The 27,268-nt window shown below is 38.8% G+C and overlaps 1 protein-coding gene across 6 annotated transcripts in view; it reads right to left on the bottom strand.

The window, feature by feature from the left end:
* LOC131691509 (triple functional domain protein) overlaps positions 1–26,928 on the bottom strand; it is a 245,888-nt gene extending 218,960 nt beyond the window's left edge. Inside the window, exons 1-2 of one of the 6 annotated variants that reach the window (XM_058977989.1) lie at positions 26,692–26,928; positions 15,189–16,195 (exon numbers count right to left, since the gene is read on the bottom strand). In XM_058977989.1, the coding sequence (XP_058833972.1) occupies positions 15,189–15,367 (179 nt within the window). In that variant the 5' untranslated portion in view covers positions 15,368–16,195; positions 26,692–26,928. Of the gene's footprint in view, positions 1–15,188; positions 16,196–25,764; positions 25,914–26,122; positions 26,343–26,362; positions 26,649–26,691 lie in introns of those variants that run through there. The other 5 variants (XM_058977991.1, XM_058977990.1, XM_058977993.1 and 2 more) reach the window with 5 other exon arrangements.
* Positions 26,929–27,268: the final 340 nt, after the last annotated feature.

Raw genomic sequence — 27,268 nt, 5'->3', positions numbered from 1 at the left:
CTGGAATGGGTCTTCGAGAGCGGAAAGTAACTTTCGTCGTCCAACACGAACGACATCCCGTGGTAGTTCTTCGTCATCCACCGGCACTGCGATTTCACGATCGCTATCTGCTTGTTCGTGTACTTAGGGGATCGAGTCTTCTTCCGACAGATGATGTTCTCCACCTTGAGGGTTCGGTGAATCAAGGTATGGGAGCAGTAATATTTTTGGTCGGCGTCACGCAAACTCGTTCCGCCCTTTCGCTTTTTCAACGCATCCTTCTTCTTCTTCCTCATTATCTTCGCCGGACGGCCGCTACCGGTCTTCCGCTTCACGCTCAGGGATGCCAGAATCCGGTAAACTGTACTCACGAGCACGTTTTGATCTCGAAAGTGGTCTACCGTAAACTTTTTTCCACGATGACCATGCGTTTCGTAAAACCGTATAACACGCTCGCGGAGTGTTTGCTCTTTTGATGCTATCTTCGATTGAACTGACAGCACCTGAGCGAAACGAAACATGCCACCCATTTCTAGGGAGTCCAGAGAGTAATACCCTTGGAATAAAAAAATTGCGCTGCTTATTTTAATTACAGAAAGGAATTGAAATCATTCTCATTTTTTTAACACCCGTTACATCAGGAGTTTTTCCGTGTTTTCAAAGAAAAACTGACAGAATATAACTACGAAAATAATTTACGCAGATAAATACAACAATAACGAACTAACATTCGACCGGTAAGTGAACAATCACTTAATATTTAAATTGATAGCTATACCATTCTGCAGAGTGACTCGAGATGCATTAAATGTTTCCAACATGGGGTGAAATTGGAAATCCCTTAAAAACAATGATTATGTAGCTCAAACAAGTAATTTACCACTTTACCCCACCTGTTCATTTCATCCCTACAACCCTTACATATGTAAAACGAGAAAATGCTCGAAAGAGGAAAGGTCCCATATGCTAAACGATGTTGTTTATGCACGTAATAGTTTGTCTGAAACATTTTAGGTACACTATACCGAACGATTGCGACGTCAGGCGGAATCAGATGACGTAAAGATAACCTTGGCATGCTCTATGCTGGTAGAAACTATTTTCGAACACTATTTTTTCTGCAATGTGAATGAGGAAAAAAATGAAAATAGATGTATATCTCGACGGACGGACAAGAAAGAAAGTTTCATATGTGCGCGGACTGATGCTGAGCCCCATTGAAAGCATCCAAATGGAACGGGGAATATGACCGGAACCGAAATGCGCCACATCAGCTTTATATCTGCGAACATCAGAACTGTTTTTTTTTTGGTGGGCGGCTTCGAACTGAACTATCATTGGTGAAATGAGGAGGGGAAAACTCTCACGGACACTCGAGCAAAAATAACGACAGAAATAAGAAGCACGGTATAATAAATAATTCAGATCGTACAAGATATCATGATACCTTCGCAATGCATGCATCTGACCTCCTTCTGATTCCAAACAAATTTGCACCATTCTACGGGCGGGATTTGATGAAATTGTGTGGGCGAAGCGTGTCAAACAAAATGGTTATTCCAAACAGGTATCAACTCCCCGAGTTGCAATAAATGGTTGCCAATTCTAGACAGCAACAGCTAACCGATGGCTTCCGGTGAATTTTCGATTATTCATCACACCTAGCGGCACTAATTCCAAATTGAATTTCGCTAACGAAATTTCGGAACTGGATTGCGCCTATTCTACCGTTCTCTTGATGTGTTATTTATTTTAATTAAACGACTAAAAATATCATTGGGGCAGTGCATCAATGTTATTTTTTTTATTTCCGCTTCTCTAACCATGTCAGTTTTACTTATATGAACGACCATGCTTTGAAAACAGTCTGTATGAAACATCTAGATGCAGATGTGTAGAATGAATAGAATTTAGATTCAAACAAAATTGAAATTTCCATGACGGAAAAACTGAACACTGCCATTCGTTGAAATTCTTTGTAGGCATTCTTGAATTATCAGTAACTAACGATCAACATGACAAATACAAGTAGTACATTTGATGGAACCAATGGATGAATGGTAAACGTGACCTCCACTCACCCAAGTGGGTTTGGGTTCAATCTCAACAGAGGTCGTGGAGATTTTCTGAGATGAATAATCTGTGGTCACGTCTTCCTTCGGAAGGGAAGTATAGCCGTTGATCCCGGCCCATGTGTTGATGGGCCGATATCTGGGGTCCAGATGGTGAAGTCACTCTTCTGGCGTCGCACAGAGGAGTAACTGGAGTCAAATCCTGGCCAAAATTAGTTGTTGCTGCTATTGCTTTTATTATGCCTTAATATGAACAAAAAAAGGAAATAAATAATTTTTGGAACAATTTGGCATCTATCCACCCACCAGGGCAAAGGTAAATTTTCTATATCCTTTCGATTACTAGTAATTTCGAGGTGATCTTTGCGAATACATTTGTTTTTTTTTTTCCAGTTGCACAAACAGTTACTCAGTAGAAAAGGGGGAAGAAAAGAGACGCCTATGCATATTTTCATAGAGATTCATTTTAAAAAACATAGTATTTGACCCTACAGCATTTCGGTGTACCTCAAATTACTAAAAATTTCAATATTTTCAAATCGCTTGAATTTTTTTTAGATCGGACAAGATCAGTAGAGATCGAATGTTTTTTGGATAGCTGGAATCGGGTTTTGTAATACTGCTTCAGCAATTTTGGCGGATCTCACCGTATAATGTAACTTTTTTATCATTCAAATTTGGCATAAAATGTTTAAAAAAACGTATATTTCCAAGTTGGAGCAATGCACAGCAACACTACTAATCGGGTTTAGCCTAAAGTTATACAAATGGCTGTGTTCAACTACATTTGTAATAATATTGTCTTACTTAATACAGTCATCACATCATCATCATCAAATCTTTAACAATTTTTGGCATACTCCTAACTTTTCCACGTTATTCAACAGGTTTTTAGGTATGTAAAAAATATAACGAATGAGAAAATAAAAAAAATATGTTGGTTATTGGCCAGGAATTTGTTCTAGTTACTCCTCTGTGCGTCGGTGATAGGTACTCAGTGTGAACAGAGACCGACGGAAAATAAACAACAAAAAACAAGCAGTACAATTTTCAGTTTAAATCCAAATTACATAATTCAGCTCATCCAAATTAACCTGTTTAACCCTCCGGGGGTCGCGTTTGTGGCCCACTGAACGAGCAGCCGCTGGTGCCCTAAGACGATTTCGCCAGATTTTCAGAGCAGCGTGCACTCAGTGCACTAGCGCGACTTCCGGAAGGTTAATCCACCTAGGGGGTATTTTCGATGAAAAAACATCGCTTGAAATGGTTTGCACCATAACTAAACATTTCATGAACCAATCGTTTTGGAATTTGGCTCAGATCTGTTTCACATCATTGACCAGGTAACCACAGTTTTTACAATGGATTTTAACAAAAAACGGACTTCTGGTTTCAGAGTAATACGAAAAATCAGAAAATCGAGTGGAAAATAAAATCTGCTGTAATTACCTGGGGAATGAGGCGAAGAAGAACTGTGCAAAATTTCAAAACGATTGGTCTAGTAGATTTTGACTTCTGATGTACACCGTAAATCAAGTTTTCGGCGAGGCGCCTCAATTCACTGTCACTCGATCAATTTTCAATATTTTATAATGAAATTTCGAGAAAATATTGTTTTATTGTGATATTATGATATAGAAATTGAATGAATATACTAACATTCTCTATATTGCTACAATTTTTTTTTAAATTTGTATTTTTACCGAACTAACCTTACCCTCCCCTTAAGTTAAATTAAGAAAATCGAAGACAAAATAACAATAAATAAATCAATAAGTAGTTATTTTGAACATTTCCCTTTCCGGTTCCGTGTAAAACTCTTTGTAAATTCGCACTTAAAATCGTGTTCAACAACTTCAAGGTGCTAAACTTTCACTTAATTACTGAAGCGTTTTCTATGTTTCCGACATCGTGGGTGAAGGAGCACGCGGATGGCCGTGAAGGGTTCGAGCGTTTGTATGTTAACAAGTTTGGTCGCGATTACACGTCGCGTGTGTTGGTGTGTAATTTCACGTGTATAGATTAGTTTGTAGATGCGTGAGACCAATTCATAATCGCGTGGAAACGGGTGTTTGTAAAAACGCACTTAACACCGCATTTAGAAATTTGTCGTGTTTATGTTTGCAAGATCTTGGACGTAGGAATACGTGAACGATTGCGAGTTTGTATTATAATGAAAAGCTCAAGCGGTTTTGTGTTATTTTGCGCGTTCTTTTTATTGCGTTTGTCTTTATATGTCTATATATATTTCGCACGTATATGCTAAGACAAAAGAAGAAACAATACAACGGAATATCACTAAAATAACATAAATGAAAGGTGAGAAAGGCAAGAAATACAGCACTTTACAAATATTTTTTTAGAAAGGCTCCCGTCAGTATCGGAAAGATTCCCCGTCAGAATCACTCACTACAATTGCAGACGAGACGGGTAATGGCACCCAGTAAAACATTGCTTAAGGCCAATTTCAGCCGTCTGTGATTCTGAATGTGATATTCATTGTACGGTTCAGATATGTGCAGGCGTTAGGGACTTCGCAATAGCGTGTATCATCGCGAAGGCCTCGAGCATTTGCACGTTAACGTGTTCGATCGGCTGTGCGTTTGTAAGTCGCGTGTGCTAAGGTGTATTTAACTTCGCGTGTATAAATTCTATTTCATGACCGTGTGTCCTTTCGCATATTCGTGTGTGCTTGGCTGATCGCGCGCGGACCATAAATCTGATACTTATTTTTTGGTTTGGTTTGGTATGGTTCAGATGCTAGAAGAAAGTGAGTTCTTACATATCACTAGAGTTCCCAGTCATGTCGCCATGGAACGTGTTGTCTAGTGGATATGAGCTTTATTTTTTTTATTGGTCCAACTGAACCTATGGACCTAAATTGTTTGGACGGAGGGTAAAGATTTCCATATATGACCGATTCATGATCACGCGAACACGGACGTTCGCGTTTGAGACCGCCTTTGTAACTTCGTAAGTACTAAAACCTTCACCTTATTACCGTTATCAAGTTTACGCGATCGCGGGCGTAGATGTGCGTGAATGATCGCGATAGGCTTAAGAATTATGTTACCGTATTTGTCGCAAGTGCTCGTGTATGTAGATTCTATTTTATAAGCGTGTGGCAATTCACATATTCGTGTGTTCTTGAATAGTCACGCAGACAGTCATGCTGATTTTTAGTTTTCGGTGTTCGCTTCAGTTTCTGACAGAGAGTAAGTTACCCCATATCGCTAGAGCTCCCAGTCATGTCGCAATAGAACGCGTTGTCCAGTGGATGTGAGAACTTTCTTTCTTTTATTGGTTCAATTGAAGGCATCGACCTAGACTTTTGGTACTTCAGACCTTATCACCGGGATGTTATCATGTTGGCAAGCACACGGGCTTAGGTGTGTGTAGATAATCGCGAAAGGCTCGAGTTGTAACTTCGCATGCATAAATTCGATTTTTTAATCATGTGGCCATGTGGCGTGTATTCTTGCACGCGGACCGTGAATCTGATGCTTAATTTTCAGTGTATGGTAAAGATGCTAGAGGATAATCAGTTTTCCCGTGTCACTAGAGTTCCCAGTTATGTCGCCATGGAACGTAATCTATAGTGAACATGAGCGCAATTTTTTTGCTTGGTCCAACTGAAGCCATGCGGCTGGGCTGCTAGGACCGTGCGTAGACACTTCCGGACGTGACCGATTCATGATCGCGCGATTGGTGGGTTAATGCATGAGACCGCGGTTGTAATACGTGTTACAAAGTTCACTTAATCACCGCGGTGGTTTAATGCTGGGGAGATCGCGGGCGTAGTTGTGTGTAGATGATTGCAATTGCATTGCTTTTGTGACCAGGACTGTGTTATCGCGAAAGCCACGATTGTTTGTACGTATATGAGCGAATATGCAATTAATTGTGTTTGTGAGTGTTAGTATGCTAGATGATTTAGAATAAAGTATAAGAAGGAATCATAACATGTCGAATAAAGAATAAAAAGAGGCAAGCAGATTAATTAGAAGTGTTAAATTGATCGATATAATTTTTGTATACATGAGTAGCGGAAAAGCAAACTAATACAGGTACAACAAAAACAGACTAATGAGGTAGAAGAAAAGATCCCATTTAACATGCAATTCAACTACTTTAATTCGTCTAAATGCCAGTAAATGATATTTATTTATCATTATGTTAGAATTTTATCATGCTATGCTGACCGGGAATGGATGATTCACGTGTAGAAAAATTAATTGTACCTTCTTTTATCCAATCCGATCTTCCAGAATGAATAGAATCAAAAGCACAAATTGAACACCGAAAGGATGACACACTATTCTATCATATACGCCAGTTCTGCATCCTTTCCATGACCCAACTATCACAAATACTGAGTCGAACACATACACAGATACACATAGAACTAGGACATAACAATTGTACACTAGTACTAAAAACTACAAACATTACAAAACGAGAACTAAAACGTTTCCACTTATATATTTATTCAATAAATTGAATTAAATTAGCCTGTGCACATGTGTCAACCCATAAATGGACACACAATGAGCCCCACTGTGAGCCCTGTCCCCCAAACCACCATTAAACAGTGGAAAAATGTCTGCTAACACGGCCACAGCAAAAGTCAATCCACGTCGAACCACCACTGGATCACGCCACCGCTCACAGGCTAATGTTTGAGTTGGTGCAGAGTATGAAAAAAACATAAAACATCAAAAAGGCCCGTAAGTCTGCTCGGTCCTTTCGATGCACCACTATCGAGGCGTAATGCAGTAACCATCTTAAAGCAATTGTCTGTCAGAGGTTCTTTAGATCTCACGCACGCAAGATGCTTGATAATGTTTGCAATAACGTCAAACCCCTCAACCTAGGGTAGGGAAATACAGCACACAGTACAAATATACACAAATAGTACAAATACAATAATACAGGGAAGGCCCGATTTTATCACCCCCCGATATTGAGTGATTTCGTAACCCCATGTTGCGTCTTATGTAAATTTGAGTTTTTTTGTTTTACTTTTTTTAAGAAAAAGTAGTCTATCGATTCGCCATCAGTAAATGTTATGTTGTAGCTCACATATCGGTGAACTCAATATAATACTGTTTTAGTTGGATTGTGTCGTACGTTGACGTTTCGACCCAAACAGTCTTTCTTGAAGGCGAGTGTCGCTCACATACTTGATATGTATGTTTATTTTCTATCTAATATATGTTTATTGCACGGAAGTATACTTTTGAGCGTATTTTTTCGAAAATTCCAGTGAAAGTGTCATGTTTCTCCATTGAAAGGTAGGGGCGCAAATAGCGTAATTGGTAAATTGATTGCCTTGTACGTAGCTCACCTGGGTTCAATTCCGAACCCCGCACATAGGGTTAGAGATTTTTCTAAAGTGATTTCTCTAACCCTACAAAAAGGCGAATGACCCTAAGGTTAAAACCTCTACAATAAAAAAATGCATTGAAAGGTGCCTAAGCAATATGGGATTTCTGAATCAAAAAATCAAAACTAGAAAATAAATACCAAAAGCACAACAAAAACAAAAAATCGACACATTTTTCGTTAAGTCACTTTCAACAGTAACTAATTTGAATGTCGAAACGCTGCATGTACCGATGATGTTGTCCAAACACAGTACGTATAATAAAACCCTTTAACTTTAGTTTCTTAATTAAACACTGATTGCTACAGCAGAGGCGACGACCTAATGGTCTTCACCTTCATTACCTTGATTCTCTCTACTACTTCGCCAAACGGCCTAAGATTCCGCACACACTCAAAGACGTGTATATACCTAAATATTCCATTCCGAAAGAAATGCCCGCAGGGTGTTTCTGGAAACGAACGGCGGGAAACGATTGAATATCGTCTGGCACAGGACAACCGAAAACACTGTCGGTCAAAGGAATTTCATGGACAACTACAGCAGCGAGGCGGTTAAAATGAGCGACCGGCAAGAGGAGTTAAGCGAAACGGAGAAAACGATTTACCTCCCCAGTCGAGAAGATGAAAAATTTGAGCAACTTCCAAATAAAGGTGTAAATCGTCAAAAAAAACCGCCAACAAGGGCGAGAATAATGAGCGGTGCAAGCAAAAAATTGACCAGCACAAATATCGGTGGAAGGAAAGGCTCCTTCGAGAACGTTCGGTGTTACCGTACAGTAAAATAACTAAAAGGATGAAAATGATTGTATTGTATTTGATGTACAAGGCTAAATGTATTTAAAATTTCGAAACAGTTCAATAAGTGCTGTGATTCATGATTCTAATCAGTCGTAATCTTAAGAAATGATTTTCCTACGATCAAGAAATCTCGCCATGAAAGCGAGATAACCTGTATGAGATATGCTATTCCTTCGTTGTGCCACATTCGACCTAGTATTTAGTAAGTTTCGGCTCACTCGATTTGTATTAGGTCAATAGTTCCATTACTGAAACGTCCCTCGAGGCCCAACGATTCCCCGTCAACCAAATCGCAACGCACACATACTTCTTTGGAATAAAAAAGAATCAATCGTATAACAAAACGATCGTTCACTCGGTTCGATTCGGCCTCGAAATTTGCGATGTCCGGCGTCACAAACAAACCTTTGGGCTTTGTTTTGTTTTCAAAAGAAAACGCACGAGAAGCATTTCCGTGGGAATATTAAATGGGATGAAATATAGTCGTCTCTATGCAGATTTTACTGTTCGCTTTTTCGATTGGTTTGTGGTGTTACATTTTCAAGTGGTACATGGTTTTTATCCAACGAGTGTTTAGTTCTGTGTTGTTCCCAAACAAATTTTTTTAAGCGGTTATGTTTTTAAGCTTACATAAATATAGATCTCAAAATGTATTCTGAATATTTTAAGAACATTTTGGAACTTGACATGGAAGGGTTACAAACTATTCCAATATTCTCCTCAGAAGTGATTTGATCCCATTACCTCCATTTAGCAGCCGATTCTTTTTTTCTAACACACCGGACCGCTAGAAAGCCTAAGGAACCCATCCTCCCATTTAATTGATGGGTTGTCTGGCCGTGAGAACTGGAATGCTCTCCTTCGTTTTTTTTTCTGCGTCACTGTGGACAAGTTGTTGAAATAAGTGTGAGTTCATATCGTAGGAGGATCGTCGCTATTAATGTAAATGAAGTAGAGTGATCGTTTATCCGAGCACTGTACTTTTATACACCCTTCACGAAAAAAGTTGTGATGTTGTCGTACAACGTTCAGGCATTGGGTTTTTAGAGTTGTCCGACTAGAGCAGTACGGCTTAATTCCTCAAAAGGGCTTTTGTCATAATCACTCACTACAATTGCAGCCTCCACGGAAAATATCACCCAGTAAAGCACTGCCTAAGGCAATTTGCAGCGGGACATGATTCTGATTGTGAAATTAGGTGTACGGTTCAGATATGCGGGCTTACGGACTTGACGATCGCGTAAAAAGGACTGTTTATTTATTCGCGCTTCAAACCGTGTTGATAGCGTGCCATAGCGTTCACTAAATCGTGGGAGCGCGCGTTTATATAATCGTATTTGAGACCGCGTTTTTAAATTTTAGGTGTTAAACTGTTCACGTTATTTTGCTTTCATTGACGTGTATTTTCCATGAAATTTTACTCTGCAGCAGAATAATATGTAGCTTAGCTTAGCTTAAGTAGACTACCTGTAGCACTTCGTCATTGACCGAATTAGTAAAAATGGACAATGAACCAAAAATGATAAAAGGAGCAAATCATTCTCACTCCGAAGCAAATTCTCATGGGATCAGACACTATACAAACCCTCGAAAAGACTACTAATATGGCCCTGCAAAGTTTCACAACCATTAAAACACCATAACATGGTCTCAATAACCCAAAAATGCACCAAAATATGTTTTTATATAGGATCTACCGGGCTATGGTTATGGTGTTTCCATGGGTCGATCCCATCTGAAACACTACCAATACACCATGCAGTGGAGGTGTAATTGGACCAGGACCATGAGAGTACTATGGGCTTTTCGTTTGCTCAGGCTGTGCACGCCGTCCAGGGAGGGAACGGAATGTTAGTTCGACACTCGCTGTTGATAGAGACCGAGACGATCTCTACATCTCCACAAGCACCACGGTAAAGGAATTTTGTTAGTGAGAACAGGAAAAGATTAGAAAGTATGTCTTGGTAGACAATATGATCTGAGCAATATGTACGAAAATCGTTCGCGATCAATTTCAAAGAATTTTAAACGAGAAACTTGAACTCTGGACAGCCGGCCATCAGGAGTATTGCTTCTTATTTACAATTTCATGATCATTTCCAGAAATTTTTTACATTTCTTTGGAAGGCGAGTTCTCCTATCTTTTTCGTTCAGGATTTTTTCTTTTATTTCAAAAATTGAGAAGACCACCTTAATTTTTATTAGACCAAAATAAAGCGCACTTATTGAGTAGAATTTGTTCCGAAGGCACTGAATGTCTTGTACTTACGCTTTAGAAGCACTAGATTTTCGACCAAAAAAATCATTTTATCGCCCATGCTGGAATCACTGGTTCGATGCTAAGTACCAGAAAGCGTTGGGAGAGAAAAACGAGGCCATAGCCCAATGATTGCAGCGGCTGCATGATACTACAAGGAACGATACGGTACGCTGAGAGTAGCCGAGAACGAACTCCATGGGCATAATACACGTGAAAACGGTGAAAAGGCAGTCGCTGAGGCAGGGGGACGCTCTACCTGGAACGACACCCGAAAGTTTTGCCAAAAACGATCTATAACATAAAGAGAAAAATCAGGCACTGCTCATGATGAACGCCCTGTATACGTGTATACCTCTACATCTCCAGGTATTAGTAGAATGGGTAGAGCTATACAAATATGGATTCACCTTGATAAGTGATATGAACTATGTAATTCTCAAAGCTGTTGTCATGTGTTCATTGCTCTAAGCAGCCGGCTACCGAGAATTTATGATAGATTTATCGATTGTTGAATTGATTCGGATATGCTCAGATTGTAAAAATGCAACTTTGGGGGCATATTTGTTGAGCGAATATTTGTTCCTGTCAGATCCGTAGATATTGGTTTTGCAGCCTTTTGTGGTTTAGCATAAGACGATTACGTGCTGTTTTTGATTGTAGTAGCCGGACTTTTCTTAGCTGCTTCTAAGCAACGTTTTTCGTGGTGCAGTACTTTATTACAGAATTGGCACGTAGGAATCTGTCCTGAGTGCGTGACAAGAGTTCTCCAGTTAAAAGTCCAATTTTCGGTTGATCTTTATATAATGGTCACGTATGAAGAGATTAGTTTGATCGGAAAGAAGTTCCTCCAAGTATCAGCTGTGACGAAATCCACTTCTTCGTATCTTGACATGTTTTTTTTAATCATTAATCAATGGGGCTTGCTTTTGCTGTGTATCGACACTCATCACTATTTCACACGGCAGGTAGAGGCAACTTGTTTGTGCACTAGTCTAGTCTAGTCTAGTCTACACATACACAGCCAATACATGTAGGGATCCTGGAAAATTGCAGGCGTTCGTCCACAATTTTTCTTGTCATTATTAACGTTTGTGGCACATATGGAATATGACACAAGCATTAAAGCGGCCAGGCCAACTGTGCAGCGTACAAAATGAAGATGATTCAAAATTATACGGCAATCAAACTATTCATTTAATGAATAATTTAATCAACGAATCATTTTGAACCTTGAATAAGGAAGAAACGTGGACAACCGTACACAACCGTTTCAATTTGATAGGGGTTTGATAAATCGTTGGAAGTGACTTGGCTAAGAGGGTTAATGTCACTCCTTTGGTTCCGGGTTCCTGGGATGGGGCAGAGGTTATTAGCCCTGTCCTGGCTAATGAGCCAAGGTTATAGCGCCTTTACTCGCTCTCTGAAATAATGATAGAGAAAATTGGCCAAAACGGTTAGTTATTGCTAAACATAAAGACAAAAGGCAAAAACGCCTAAACAGCTCTGAGAGCCGAAAAAATAAAGTCCAACAAAAACATTTCCACAAAAACAAAGTTACATAGTTAGTAATTGGAACTTCTTTAAATCAATATTACTAATACTAATTACTAATACTTACAAACTCAGCCCTCTTAGGACTCTAGCCCTTCGTCAGCTTATACAAGTAATCAAAAAATAACCAGTTTAATCTAACCAAATTATCCGCTCAAAGCATCGAAACTCGTTTTGAATGTCCAGTGTTAAACGGCATAATCTTCATTCTGACCATCGGCATCTACGTCCATCTATTAGGTTCTTCTAAACTTGCACCTGGGAACTCAATTATTCTGATCCTCTGTGCAGCTTAAGCCGACCATCCCTTTTTATTGGCTGTGTTTTATTCTCGAATTCCAGACTTCGATTCTAAACTCTGGTGACTTCTTCATTGATGTAAAATACGACACTTGAAAAATCTTCCACCCTCCGAAAATCACATCAATATTTAACACTTAAAATGTAACTTCCGGAGGGTTTAACAATGCTGGAAAGCCCTATTAAGACTGCATGAAAAACGTTCTACCAGCAAACCCGAAAAATTTAATTGAATATTCAGGATAGAACAATCGGCAAAAGACACATCAATGCGGAACGGAAACTAATTAGAGACTCGGTATTCGGAAACAATGCTAAACAGATAGTAAAACAAGAATAAGAAATGTACTCCCTTTTGAGTTTACGCCCACGAGTGGTTCCACTCAATGGCAGTGTTATACAAATTGTCGATCACCTCACACAATTGATTCCACTAATCTGTTCAAACTGTTCCGTGTTGTACCAACCGAACCACTAATTTGTAAAAAATACTTCCATTTTCTGACAATTCTGACGCGAGCGAAATTTTTTGCTTCCAACGCGTACGACTACTGCGATCGAATCCGTTACACTACAGGTTATCGATTTTAATTTAAAAACTCAACAATTATCTCAAGTGAAGAATCTAGAGGCAACTTGTTTGTGCACTGGCTAAAACAGCGATAAGTACATTGTTTACTTGTTGCACTGATGCCTAAAACCGAGTAATTTTTTGAGCTTCTGCTCTGGGCGAGTTGAGACGGAGACTGATAGTATGGCAAATGAAGGACAACTGTATCTAAATATCTGGCGCATCAAATTTACCATTTTGGCCAAACAAATTACATAAATTTAATTTCAACCATGCCAATTTCTTTTTTTTGCAGGGGATGCGACCCATGCAAAAAAATTATGTGTTATTTAGAAAAACCGTCTAAAACACCCGTGCTATATCGAGAATCCGTGCAAAATAACCCAAGTAATAAACAAGCATTTTAACGAAGCCTAATATCTGCTTTAGACTTTCATATAAGGCAGTCTTAAAAATGAATTCGGCCCTATATTCTGATATAATGCTGATATTATGACAGAAAAGGCGAGTGCAGAGATTGATAGCCCATTTTTCATTACTAATGGTACTATATAGTACCAATGAATAAGTGTCACTTTTGAAAGCATGATATCGGCACTATTCATGTGCAATTAAAAAGCTTCAATTCTCGAGTACTTTTTCAAATGGACGTAAGTAACAATGAGAGATTCTCTTTGAGGTCTTTCTCTTCTGTTCATTACTCGGCCATTTCAACATTTACTACTCTACTCTTTGCATAATATTGTAGTAAAAACCGTCGGCTTTCGATATGTACTGGAAAATTAGTACAAAGTGTTGTAATGACGTCGTAATAAACGAAACAGAAAGTAAACAAAGAGAGGCTCTCAATGTTACTTACGTCCATTTGAAAAAGTACTCGAGAATTGATTGTCTTTTTCGCAGCACTTTCTTATGTATCCCTTTCGGTATGACGAACGAAAAGACAAAATATTAAGGCACTGTTGAGCTGGAGTCAATTTTTAATGCATTGAGTGAATGTCGTTAATGGAGTTTTCACGCAGTTACAAATATTCAAATTCATTGAATGAAATTGATCATATTCTGCCGTATTTATTTTCAATATTCGATGACGCAACTGAAAACGTCAAACGAACAAACCGTCCATTCATCCATGCAGATTTTCATTCGTCTCCGATCATTACACGAAGCGAATGGCAACAGCGAATCAAACACATCAAAGTAGGCCCTGGCACGATGTAATAAGGGATGATCCATAAATGACGTAGCATTTTTTGAGTGATTTTTAATGACATTTTTCTTGTTGCTAATTATTATAACGTGTTTTAACTCTGTAGTGTGAACGTAGTATAAGCTACTCTCCTTCTAATTAAAATAATTCGCTATTTTGACACATTGGCGGACCCCCATATGCATTTATTTGTCCAATACTATCGATTTTCAGTTCGATAACCGAAGGATAATTAACAAATATCGTTGCCACGGTTTCTCAAAATAACACGGATTTTTTGCACGGTTTCTTGAAATAAAATGGATTTTTTGACAGGTTTACTTTCACGGAACGATCGCATCTTAAAAATAATATATCAAAATAGGTATTTTGTACATAAAAATCGTGTTACTTTGCAAAACCTTTCAAATGCCGTGCAAAAAATCGTGCCAAAAAGTCTGTGTAAAAACAGAATTCTGTGTAATACGTGAAACTGCCCAATTGTCTGTCACGAATTAGCACGTCGAATCATGTCACTAATATCTGCTTCTTGTTTTCGTTAGTTTCAAGTTCCCTGGAAAACGGATGAACTTCATTCATCATGATCCTTTTAGTTTTATTTAATGTAGGCATCAATTGTATAATTTTTAAGTTATAGAACTAGTATTCAACATACAGCTAAATTGATAGACATTATCGCAGGTGTCTGCTAACAGGTTAGTTTAAATTTTATCGCTTTTATAACCTACACACTTGTCTACCGCTATTTTACACAACGGGCACCTTGGAAAGAAAAGAAAGTCTGGTATGACTAGGAGAAAATTATGCAATGCGGAAAACAATATACAATTTAAATTTACGGTTAAAAAAGTGAGTTTCACAGTTGAAAGACAAATGATTTTGATGTTCAGGATCTCTTAGCTAACCCATTTGAATATGTAAACTTCAACACTTAGGCTGAATTTGAAACAGTTTTAAAAAATGCCATTATTTAAAACATTAAAAAAAATATTGCAGAAAATTGACTATCGTGGCAACATTTATGATTTAAATCAAATACAAATTATATCCGCTACTCACCCCGGTATGCCAATGAAATAGGTCACTACTCGCTTGATGTCCTCGGGTTTGACTCGTTCCCGCTTGGTGGTGGCCGGGAAACAAATGATCGGTCCACCTCGGTTGTCCCGGCCACCGGAGAGCAGCGCGAAGCGTTCCTGCAGCAGTGGCAGAATGTCCAACGCCCGTACGCCGTCCATGGCCACCGCTGCTCTAGCCGTAGACCCACGAGGAGAAATTGGATCTCCTGCTGCTCCCCTAATAGCTGTACTGGTGATGGTGTACAGCAATTCGCGCACTTATCGTGCTCGCTGATCTGATCGGTCGGTGCTGTTACTGGGAATAATTATACGATTCGCTCGCTGGATTTGGCCGAGTACAGACAGTACTTCGGAATTATGCATACGGGAAATAAAACACACACTTTCATTACTGCAAACAAACAAAAAACTATTCCCCATGCACAATATCTAACGGCCGTCGATCGTTTTGCATCGTTTTACTTTTTTTCTGATTTTATAATGCTCATTCAGTAGCAACAACAAAAACCACAATTAATACTTATCGCGAGATCTGCGATTTCCACGAGGGGAAGGATCCGCGAAACACTGAAGGATTTTAAATTACTCATAATTCATTTTTTTGTTTTGCTCTTTCCGAGCCACTTCACTTCACTACACCCCAGACCCAGAATTCTTGTTATGGTATTGGTGTGTGTAAATGCGTCTGCTGCAACGCGCGCTGGTCAATATTCAAGGGGAACATCGAATACCTATTGCTCGAATATTTTCCTCCATCCAACTCTTCCTTCTCATTTGCACAGTATTTGCACTCTGCTGCTGCTCTTGATTATCTTCTTCAAATATTATTTATTACAAAATGCTCTCACACGAAAACCAGAAACTACACTCTGCCAATGTTTACACACAACATTTCATACTGCCAGCGATGACTACGGGAGCTTCGAGCATCGATCCTTTATCGGCGTTCACATGTGATTATCGTTGTTTTTTATGCAGAAAATGGTCCTGGAAGAGACACGTTTCAACCATTAGTTAAGTTTTTTTTCACTCGTTTATTCGATCACTTCATCGGGGTGTAATAAACACCAATGTTGTGAATTTTATCGTTGATACCAAATCAGAAACAGGAGGAGACATTACATCGTTGCCATGACCGAACAAGCTGGAGTAATGTGGCTTCAACAGAGGCCTACCATCTAGAGTGATGTGAAAATCGATTGATTGTATTATTATTTCTATCCATTGATGAATGTGTGTAAATTTTGAACACTGAATTTTGAATACTGTAAAAGGTATAGCGTTTTGAACGGAACATATGAAATCCGAATCACGCGAAGCAGCGTCAGAAAAATTATACCAACTCACAGTAACAGCTCTCCACACAAAGTTGTGACAAAATTATAAAAATTGGTTCATGTGACTAAAAATTACGTTTTTAACTAATTTTGAGTGGCTGAATCCATTTCTGTTATCAGTTTTGAAATTTCAAAATTATTTTTTTCGGCTACTTTTATGTAAACCCATTTGATGGCGTTGGTCGTTCAAGGGTTAATATACACGTTGATAATAGCAACCAATCACATCGGATAGCAGCTATGGTTGACAAAACTAGCAAAAATCACAAATTTTGAAGCCATACGATGTTGTTTAGGCAACCAATTTGTAAGAACATTTATGTGCTACAGGGTGTCTCCGTATGGGCATTTTCCGAAACCTAGATATGGGTCATTCCACGCGAAGTGATCAAGGCACGTGTAATTGACCTTCATGGATTTGAACCAAATTTGGAGGAAATGTTTATCTAGGGCCAATACATATGAACCCAAAGTTTTGTGTCAATTGAACCACCCCTCGGGCCATGAGCGTACACGCCACCGAAAAACTAACTAAAATTGAGTACTTTTGACTCAATCGCGTGGTATCGTGCAGGAAGGTAAAATTAAGTAAACCGTGTTGAAGGTAGTTTCCATTTAACTGCGGCAAAAATTATAACTCAACCTTGAGTTTAATTTACTTAAATTTATAAGTTGAATTTACCTAATTTTGACCCCTAACAACTCAAAAGTAACTTACTGCACGGAAGACCTCGACTGAGTCGAATCTCTCGTTTTGTTTTAGACAACACTAATAAGTGCGAAAGTGACGCACAACTCAAAAGTACCTAAATTTAAGTTAAAAGAACTAATTCTGTCGGTTGTTTTACTTTTGCGTGTACCCCATATTTTGACAAATTGCCAAAAACCTTGATTTTATTTTGATCATATCTCCGGTTCTATATACTCTAGAATCAAACCGCATATGGTTTTTGGCGAAAATTGTTCAAGGAGTCTAGAAAATATTAATTTTTGGCGGCAGTGCTGCCAATTATGTGATTTTTTCAATTAAATATGAAAAGTTAATTTTTCTCTAAATACATGTATTTTAATTTTGAAAATTCAAATCCTGATTTCTAAAATCGTGTTCTTCAGACATTTTTGTATAAAAAACTTATAATCTTAATATAATTTGGGCGCATCCTGAGATATACGCAATTTCGGACCTTTCAAGTACTTCTGTGCAAAACCAAAATAGGTAAAAGATCGGAAAAAGACGCCTTAAAAATGTGCCCAATTGATCAAGCTATCAGGAAAAATATTTATTTGTGAATCGGTTGACACGTTCCAGTTCTATAGCTCATCAACCATTACTAGGGCCGAATTCCCCATATAAATCCGAAACCAGTCTTTCGACCAGATACAGCCTAAGAAACTTGAATGAACTCGCGATCATTTGCATATGATTCGGTTGGTTGTTACACACTTTACTCGGCACTACTGGTCTGTATACGTACGCCAGAATTGCATAAAAACATTGAAACGAAATTGCTGTTTTTTGCAAAAGTGACGTTAACTAAAATTCACAAGGTTTTTGCAAAAATGTCATGATCATTAAAGTAATTTGCTATGTTCCACGAAGGATTGTACACATAGAGCTAGCGTCTCGGCAGGGCTCCCCGCCAGAGTCATTCACTACAATTGCAGACGAGACGGCAAATGTCACCCATTAAAACACTGCTTAATGCCAATTGCAGCGGGCCGTGATTCTGAATGTGATATTCATTGTAGGGTTCAGATATGTGCGGGCGTAGGGACTGCACGATCGCGTGTATCATCGCGAAGGGCTCGAGCGTGTGTGCGTTAACGAGCTCGATCGCGTGGGTGGTTATATGTCACGTGGGATAGCGTGTATAAATTCGATTTTATAATGGTGTGTCCATTCGCATATTCGCGTGTATTCTTGAATGATCTGATGCTTAATTTTTCGTGTGTAGTAAACATGCTAAAAGAGAATATGTTTCCCCATATCACTAGAGTAACCAGGCATGTCGCCATGGAACGTGTTGTCTAGTAAATATGAACGTCTTTTATACTAGTTCAACTGAAGGCATGGACCTAGGCTACTAGGGTTGTGGTATCGGTAGTACCGGTACCGAAAATTCCGAGAATACCGACATATTGCTGGTACCGAAATACCGGTACTGAATAAATATAGGTAGCGGTTTTTTTGGTACAATGCAAAGCTTTTCATGACGATTACAGTAAACCTAACTTTTCAGCACATATAGGAGTCTGTTTCAAAATATAAGCCAGCAAAGTGTGGCATTAGAAGATTAACGAACTTCCTTTGTACGTAACTGAATATTGTATGTAACTTCCTTTGTACGTAACTGAATATTTTAACTATTTATAATGATCCTTCATTAAATTGGTGTATTTAGAACTAGCATGAATAAATTAACAATTGATTTGTTTTTAGAATCACCCTTAGCGATGGTTCTTATTATCCTATACATCGAATAAGTTTGTGATCTAAGTCACATCTGTCCTAATTGTGGCGTTATATAATAATCTATAAAAGAACGAACACTTCCTTAATACTTTACCTAGATCCAGATAGGGCACATAGGGATCAGACTTGAGTTTGTGATCAACATTGTTTGGTTTGCATCCAAATTCAGGTACGAAGGAATGTTTCGCCATCTGAATACTCACAATATGTTGGAAACACACGGGAAATTTTTTCTTCTAATCATTATTTCCACTTCTTGTTAATTCGACATAACTCGTTTAAGAAACTCCAAGCTAGTGTGTGATGCAAATCGACGTATCTCGATATCATCATGAGTCAAACGTTATTGTGTTGCATGAATTTTTGCACAACGATGCTTTCAGCATCGGCACTTCGCCCTTATGCCTTTTGGAACTGTTCCACAAACCGCATATATGGTCTAATTCGAGTTTCTTTAAAGTTAGTCGCAATGGAAATTTCGAAGTAGAGGCACATTTCAATTCTGTTGTTTTCTGATTTCACTGCGCAGCCGGAGCAATGATATTGTACTGTTTGTATAATGGATAAACAACAAAGCAGTATAAACTGATTACTTGCCTGATCGATAGCCATAACAGAATTTTTTTTTGCTTCTGCTATAGACAAGATCAGAAGGTAGACTAAAGCACAGCTTACCAATAAAAGCGTATTTTTTGACATTTTATTTCGCCTGGGGTTATTCAATTTGTTTTTGACAAACATATTATAATACCTGTATTTTGCCGGTATTGAGGACTACAGTACCGTAGAACCGGTACTCGCCAGAAAGGTTCGGTACTAGCAATACTATAGGCTACTAAGACCGAAGAGATTTCCGGGCGTAACGGATGCATTATTGCGCCAACATGGGTGTTTATAGGTTACCACTACAGAACGCGTTAATAAGTTTATTAGTGCTAAGACGTTCACTTAATCACCGGGATGTTTGCATGGTTGCGAGACCGCAGGCTTTGGTGTACATGGATGATCGCGAAGGTCTTAAACGTTTGTATGTTAACGTACTGAATGCTAGAAGAGAGTGAACATTTATAATTTTTGAACGTTATAAGTGTAAAAACGTTCCTTCAATCTCCGAGGTGTTTTGATGTTTGTAAAATCGCGTAGTGTTACGTGGACGAAGCTCAAACGTTTGTATACTAACGTGTTTTTTCGCAACTGCTAGCGTGTATGTAACTTCGCGTTGATAAATTCGATTTTATAGCTGTGTTGCCATTCGCATATTAGCGTGTGTTCTTGAATGATCGCGTGTATTGTGAATGTTATACATAATTTTCAGTGTACGGTTCAAATACTAGAAGAGAGTTCCCCTTGTCACTAGATTTCTTAGTCATATCGCCAAAGAACGTGTTGTCTAGTGAATATGAGCGTCATGATTGGTCTAACTGAAGTCATGAGGCCAGGCTGCTAGGACCGAGAGTAAAGACTTCCGGACGTGACCGATTCATGATCGCGCGAGCGGTGGGGTAACACTTGAGAAAGAAAATTTACAGGTGCAAAAACGTTCACTTAATTGCAGGAGTGTTTTATGTTGGATGATTGCAGTTGCATGTTCGCGTTTGTGTTATCGCGAAGGCCACGAGCGTTTGTTCGTTTTGAGTGAGAGAAATTGTGAGTATATATGAGAAAATATGTAATTAATTGTATTAGTGAGTGTTAGTAGAGATGAAAGGAGAAATAGCATGTCGAATAAAGAAAGACAAAAAGAAATTAATTAGATGTGTATAAACAGACTGGTATTATTTTTGGTATCTATAAGTAGTGGAAAAGCAATCTAATAGAAGTGCAACAAAGTGCATATCAAGAAGACTGGCAAATCTGTCCAAAATCTGGAGACAGCAACAGCAATGTGACTTGCGGGTAAAAGTGAAATTTCCCATAGTGATGCAAACACATACACACCTCTACGTTAAGCTTCCTACCTTTATACAATAGAGGTGTTGTAACCTCTGTCGCTTCTCGTTTGTATGAGGGAAGGAAAGACATATCAATCTTCTTAATATGTAATCTTCGAGGAAACTGGCCAACTTTTGCAAGGTTGGAGAGAGAGAGAGAAAGTGTTAGACATAACGCTTAGCTCTGAAAGTGTTTCGCATGAGCTGGAAAATTGGCAATAAAATTGAACCGCCTGTATCCGATCATAAATAAATATCTTTCGTTCATCTTGATGTCACCTTCAATGATGTAACATGTCGTGATACTAAATCTACAAGCTAGGACGACTTGGAAAGCTTGACAACTAAATTTTATGGACATTATCGAAACAATTAGTCAACTAGACGAATTGGATGACGACGTGGATACGACAAACTCATTCATAGTAGAAACCTACGAGGAAGCTTGTCCTATATGCACTGTTAGATCGACTAGGGGAACTTCTTGGTGGAGAGCCTGGAACCGGCATCAATGCGATAAAATGTCTTAGAACTGCAGAGCGGACTGGCTGGCAAAACTTATGCACTAATGTCTCTAGTCTGAGCGGCTAGCAGGTTAAATCCAACTTTCCCAGAATTAAAATGTTTTGAAATGAATTCTTTAAAAACCATAGGTTTTGATTATGTGACAGACGAAAAAGATATTTTTAATTGTCTCTTCGACTCACACTTTCCAAGTCACACCGTTACAGGATATATCGCAAAAGCATGGCGAGAAATGTCTGTTAGATTTTTTCCCAAGGAGGGCACTCAGACTATGGAGAGGCGATGAGTTTTAGGCCTATCACCTTAAGTTCTTTGCTTTTAAATGCTTTGAAACGGATAATCGATCATCACATCAGGAACGAGAGCTTGATTGAGCATCTACCACACAAAATGCAACATACATATTAGCGTGGGAAATCTATAATCATTATGCTTCACGATGTTGTTTATAACATTGAAAATGCCTCCTTGCTCAGGGAAACTAGCTTTGGTGTATTCATAAATAATGAGGATGATTTTGACAATATGTCCTTCCAGTCTATTCTGGAAGCGACGCTCGGTCACGGAGTCATGGGATATCTGCATGTATATTGGGTTGAATAAACGCAATGCTTAGTAACCGCATTATTTGCCCGTCACTGCGATAGGGTGAGATACGGTAGTTGAGTATTTGCGGTTGTCCTCAGGGTGGCGTTCTGTCATCTTTGGAACCTGGTTACCGACGGCTTATTGAAGAAACTAAATGAGCTTACATTTCCAACCTACGGGTTTGCTGACGATTACCAAATACTAATTACTGGACTTTGCATCGGAACAATCTTTGACTTAATGCAATAAGCATTAAGGGCTGTCGAACAGTGGTGTCGACAAGTTAAATTATCGGTTAACCCAAGCAAAACTTTAATGGTTCTTTTCAAGAAGAAGCGAATAACAACCAGGATTCGTCCCTTGCAGTTCTTTGATTCTGAGCTACTGTGTGTCGATCAACTCAAATACGTTGAAGCTAAATTGGATTCTAAACTGAATTGGTCTGCACACGTCGAGCTCAGAATCAAGAAAGCGTTCATAGCCGTCGGGTAGTGCAAGCGAACTTTTGGAAAGACTTGGAGTCTCAAACTTAAATACATCTATTGAATATATACGACAATTGTTCATCCAATACTGTCATACGGATGCCTTGTATAATGGCAGAGGGGACAAGTGTCAACGGTCCATTCAAAGCTAAACCATCTGCAAAGAGTGGAGCTCATGGCGTTGACTGGTGCTTTCAACACAACTCCGACTACTGGTCTTGAGGCACTTCTAAATATCAAACCAGTACACATGCACCTGAAACAAGAAGCAATATCGTGTGCATACAGAATGCAGTTTACTGGGCTTTGGAACAGTAACCATATTGATCTTACTACCAGTCATACACAATTGTGGCCACAAATGGTTATATGGGGTGTCTACTATCGTGAATTTAGATTGGAACAAACTCACGCGGCCCTTCACCAGACCTTGTCCGGTAACTTCAATCACTTCTGCTCCGATAGTCAGGTGCAATCAAGTCCCTACGTGACGAATAGTTTTATTTAAAGTCACGTGAATAAAAACAAACAAAAATAATCAGGTCCGTTATCTCGGAAAAATCACAGTCAACGCTAATAATCGCAACAAAGCATTGTCAACACTGTCTACCTTGTCTGGTTACCCGGAGATTCCGGTATTACTGGATATCAATGGGCTGACAAATTGACCAGGGTAGGTGCAGCGATTGACTTCGTTGGTCCTGCCAATTTTGATCAGTTGTATAACAGAAAAGATCCGTTCTTGTACTTAGTCCGAGCACCGCAATTATTGGAGAGATCAACAAACGTGTCGCCAAACAAGGGCGTTTTCAGAACAAACGTGCTCAGTGATCAATCCACCGCGGCATGCTGACTAGGGCTTTTACCAGCCATTGCAAACTCAATTATCTTATAGCTATTATTCAGCACACTGAGTCGTTTTAATGTGATCTTTGTGAATCTGACTACGGAACCTCATATCATCTGATATGCAATTGCCCAACCGCAACGCGATTTCGAGTTTTCGACTGTCCTTACATGCGCGAAACTCAGTTTGGGCGACTGAAACTTAGTAACATGCTAATGTTTTTAATCCAGTACGGTAAAGAGCTTTAGGCTTTCTCGCAGGCGATTTGAGCTACCTGTGAGCCTAACTTATCTGCTGTTTGTTTTTGTGTTGTGATTTTTTCCACCCTTTCAATTTTACTTCCTCCTTCTGTTTTTCTTTCGCTCAGGAAAATGATAAAAATAAACGGTAAATCCCCGGCCACATACGAGAAATGTGCCATTTGAGCCAATATATTGTGAAGCGTGTCATTGTCAGCGACTTTATTGCTCGTCATCTGACGAAAAATAAATTTAGTTATGCAGAAAATAAAAATTATTCGAGAAATCTACGTTATTTAGACTTATCTTGAAGTTCTAATTTCATAGTGTTTTAATCCTACAGACATTTGCCACTCTCTAGTCTTTCTAGAGTATTGCTGCAAATATTTCATACATGTGGTAAATTGCCAACTCTGAAATGGCGCATCACATTAACCCTTTCATGCCCAACTTTTTTCTAGTGCATGTAGGGTTTCAAAACTATTTTTCCTTGAAAACGATGAGATCAAGAAACATGAATAGTCTATTTTCAAATAGATAGGTGCTTCCCTTGCAGTGCTAGAAGCTGCTCAATTTTTGCATTCCAATACTCAATACAATTCTCCAAGAATATTTACAATAGTCCAATTGCATGGAAAACGTAGCCAAAGACAGCCTCAATTGATAAATTTTATCACTTTTCAAAAATATTGCACCCCAACGAAGATATATGAAAAAATCATTTTTCGATGTCAACGTAAACTGTCCCTGGCAGCACTGCTCCATCGGAATACAATCAGACTAATTGCAATAACTTCGCTTCTAGAGCTGATCCTTGTAACAGTTATTAGTCAAATGAAAGGCAATAATCACATTCATTAGCCTTACTTGTTTTTGTGAGCAAATCTGACCTCAATCAAAAGTTAAAGTTGTTTAAAAACATTGTCGTCCACAAACAACATGGGCATGAATGGGTTAAGTATGCAGTTAAATCTGATGACAGTTGACCTTTAACAAAGCAAAAATATCAGTTATTGATTAAAACGAATGATACTACTAAATTTTACTTTCCTATTTTGCCAGCTAGCACATATGAATTCCGAATCCTATTGTGCCGTTGGACCTAGATCGAACGGTGATTGGATTTTAATTCGCCACGGATTTAATTGTCCGCATCTGAGGTACATAAACTGCAGTGTGTTTTAGTTCAATGCCAAAACAAACAAAAGGTCATCAGGAAAGGGATCATAAAGGAAGAGTTATGAAGCACCTAATGAAGGACGCCTATTTGCTAGGTTTCGAATGTAGTTTTATTGTATGGTTATGAATGTACACATCCATATGAGCCTTAGGTAATGAATGGGAGTGCGATGCGTTGTTTGCAATTTAGATGCCAAGGCAAAAAGGATAGAGTAAGCAAACCTATTTATGCGAACTTCGTAGCAGATATAAGTGCTAATTTCAAACTTTACATTCTTTCATACTTCCTCGAAAACTATTTCCAAGAAAATAGAATGAATACTTTATTCCCACAAATAGTAGTTTATTAATTGTGAATATAAATGTTTGAATATTTCACAGTGCGAACATGAAAATATGACAACGCCAACAATTTCCTACAATGATATTTTTTGCACATTTTGAATCGTTAAAATAAGAAAAATATGCTCAAAAGGATTGACTTTAATTTGACTTGGTTTGTCTGCTAGAGCTAATCACATGGATTTTCAAGTGAGGCTGGCAAATGCGGGGGCTGATGAAATAGGGTCTTTACTGTAATTATAATGGATAGAAACAGTTTAAATAGTGTTTTTTTATTAACTGTACTGTTTTGAAAATGACAAAAAATGCGCTGTGCGAGTGCGCTCAGTTCTACTAATTTTACCCATGTTGTGACAAAATGTTTCTTTTGCGTTCCGCAGGTGCCTGAAAGATATGGCATTTTAAATCGAAATACTTTCTCTTTTTAACTGTCACTCAGTTTGAAAGTATCTATTCTAGCGTAAAATTTTTGCACATGCATCAATTTGAAGACTTTTTAACAAATGTTTTACGCACAACGTATGCTCACGCATGTGATGTGTATGTGATTGTGAAAAAATATATTGCCGTCTAACAATAGAATAAACAAATGGTATTTGTTTTGCCTCACCTTCCCCTATACTATGTCATCACTATTCCATTTCAATTCAACTGACCACAAGTGGCGTAATTTGTAGCCCTGTTTCTGATTTGGTAACACCGTAAGGATGTTATTATTATAACAAAACGCCGATTGTTAGCTGTAAATATTTCGTAGCCGCTTAAACTCTTCGGTTGTAAGAAGCAGCAGTTATCCAATCGGTAGACCCAAACACGCATATAACCGAGCACAACGAATCGAAATTATTGAATGGAACAAAAATCAATCTTCGCACCCAGCAGCAGCGATCGCTTTTTTCTGTTAGGACGAAGCCAAGAACCTCCTAATAGACGTATAAACCATCCACTTCAACAGGAAATTTATTTACTTTTTCCTCATTCTTCGAGCCACTTCACTTCACTTCACTGCACTCTTCCTCGGAGTCCAGAAACACGGCGGATTTTTTTTCGCATATTTCATTTTCCATCAATTTTGCTTCGCTTTGTTGAGCTCGTTTATTCTAAATTAGCTCTCTAGTAGCCTTTCCTTAGGTTCCAATCAGCGGCAGACGGCATTGGGAAGTGTAATCCACTTTTGATTTTCTACATACAGAGCTGACGAACTTTACCGAAAACTGACTGCTGCAACTCAGGACATTTTTCATAATCCACAATCGCAGTGAACAATCTATACGTCTAAAAACATCCGGAAAAAGCTGCTGGCGAGTTCACTTCTTGCTCTTGCTTGCCCCCGGGAAGAGTTACTGGAGCGCTACCAACACCCGTCGTCTCGCCAACCGACAGGTCCATTCGTCCCACGATTCTTCGCATTCAACCGCTTCGCACTACTGACTGGCACTGCACAGAAAATACACAAACGAGTAGCCAAAATAATAATGAAAGACAGGCGAGAAAAAAAGCTTTCTTGTGTGCGTAGAACAGGGAAAAAAAACTTCACCTCGTCTTGATTGCTGCAGACTAACCGAATTTTCCAACACTATTTTCACCTCTATATCGCACTCTAAACTATCGAATTCCACTTACATTGTACGTCCCGATCAATAAACGTCCTCTAACACTACAATTTTCCTTGAATTGATTGCAATTTAGCACAAGAATATTCAATTTTATCCAGACGACGGAGGACAAGCAAAGATTTTGCCATCCGTTTTTCATCGCTTTTTTCGTACTTGCGTTTTCTTCTTTCTACTGTGAAAGCGAAAAGAGCTGCGATGCAAAGTTGTCAAAAACTCGTCTAAAAGTTGTATCCATTTTAGCCTAGGTCGGAGACAATATAAAACAGACGCGCGGAGACAGACAGTTTATTCACGCGACGAATGAAGAACCTTTAAAGTCACGTAAATAAACATAAAGAAAATAAAACGAAAATGCAGTTAATTCCCCCCGGTCAGCGTGGCAAGCAGAAAGTTAGCAAAAGTTGAGCGAAGCGAAATTGATGCTGGCAGAGTTTCTGCGAGCATTTTGCGCGATTTGTGCGAGAATTCTGGCAACGAATTCGCTCAAATGCAACAACC

This window comes from Topomyia yanbarensis, chromosome 3, assembly GCF_030247195.1.
Source record: "Topomyia yanbarensis strain Yona2022 chromosome 3, ASM3024719v1, whole genome shotgun sequence".
NCBI classification, from domain to species: Eukaryota; Metazoa; Arthropoda; class Insecta; order Diptera; family Culicidae; genus Topomyia; species Topomyia yanbarensis.
The sequence above is the reverse complement of the archived record's forward strand: the minus strand, read 5'-3'. Positions and strand labels throughout refer to the sequence as shown.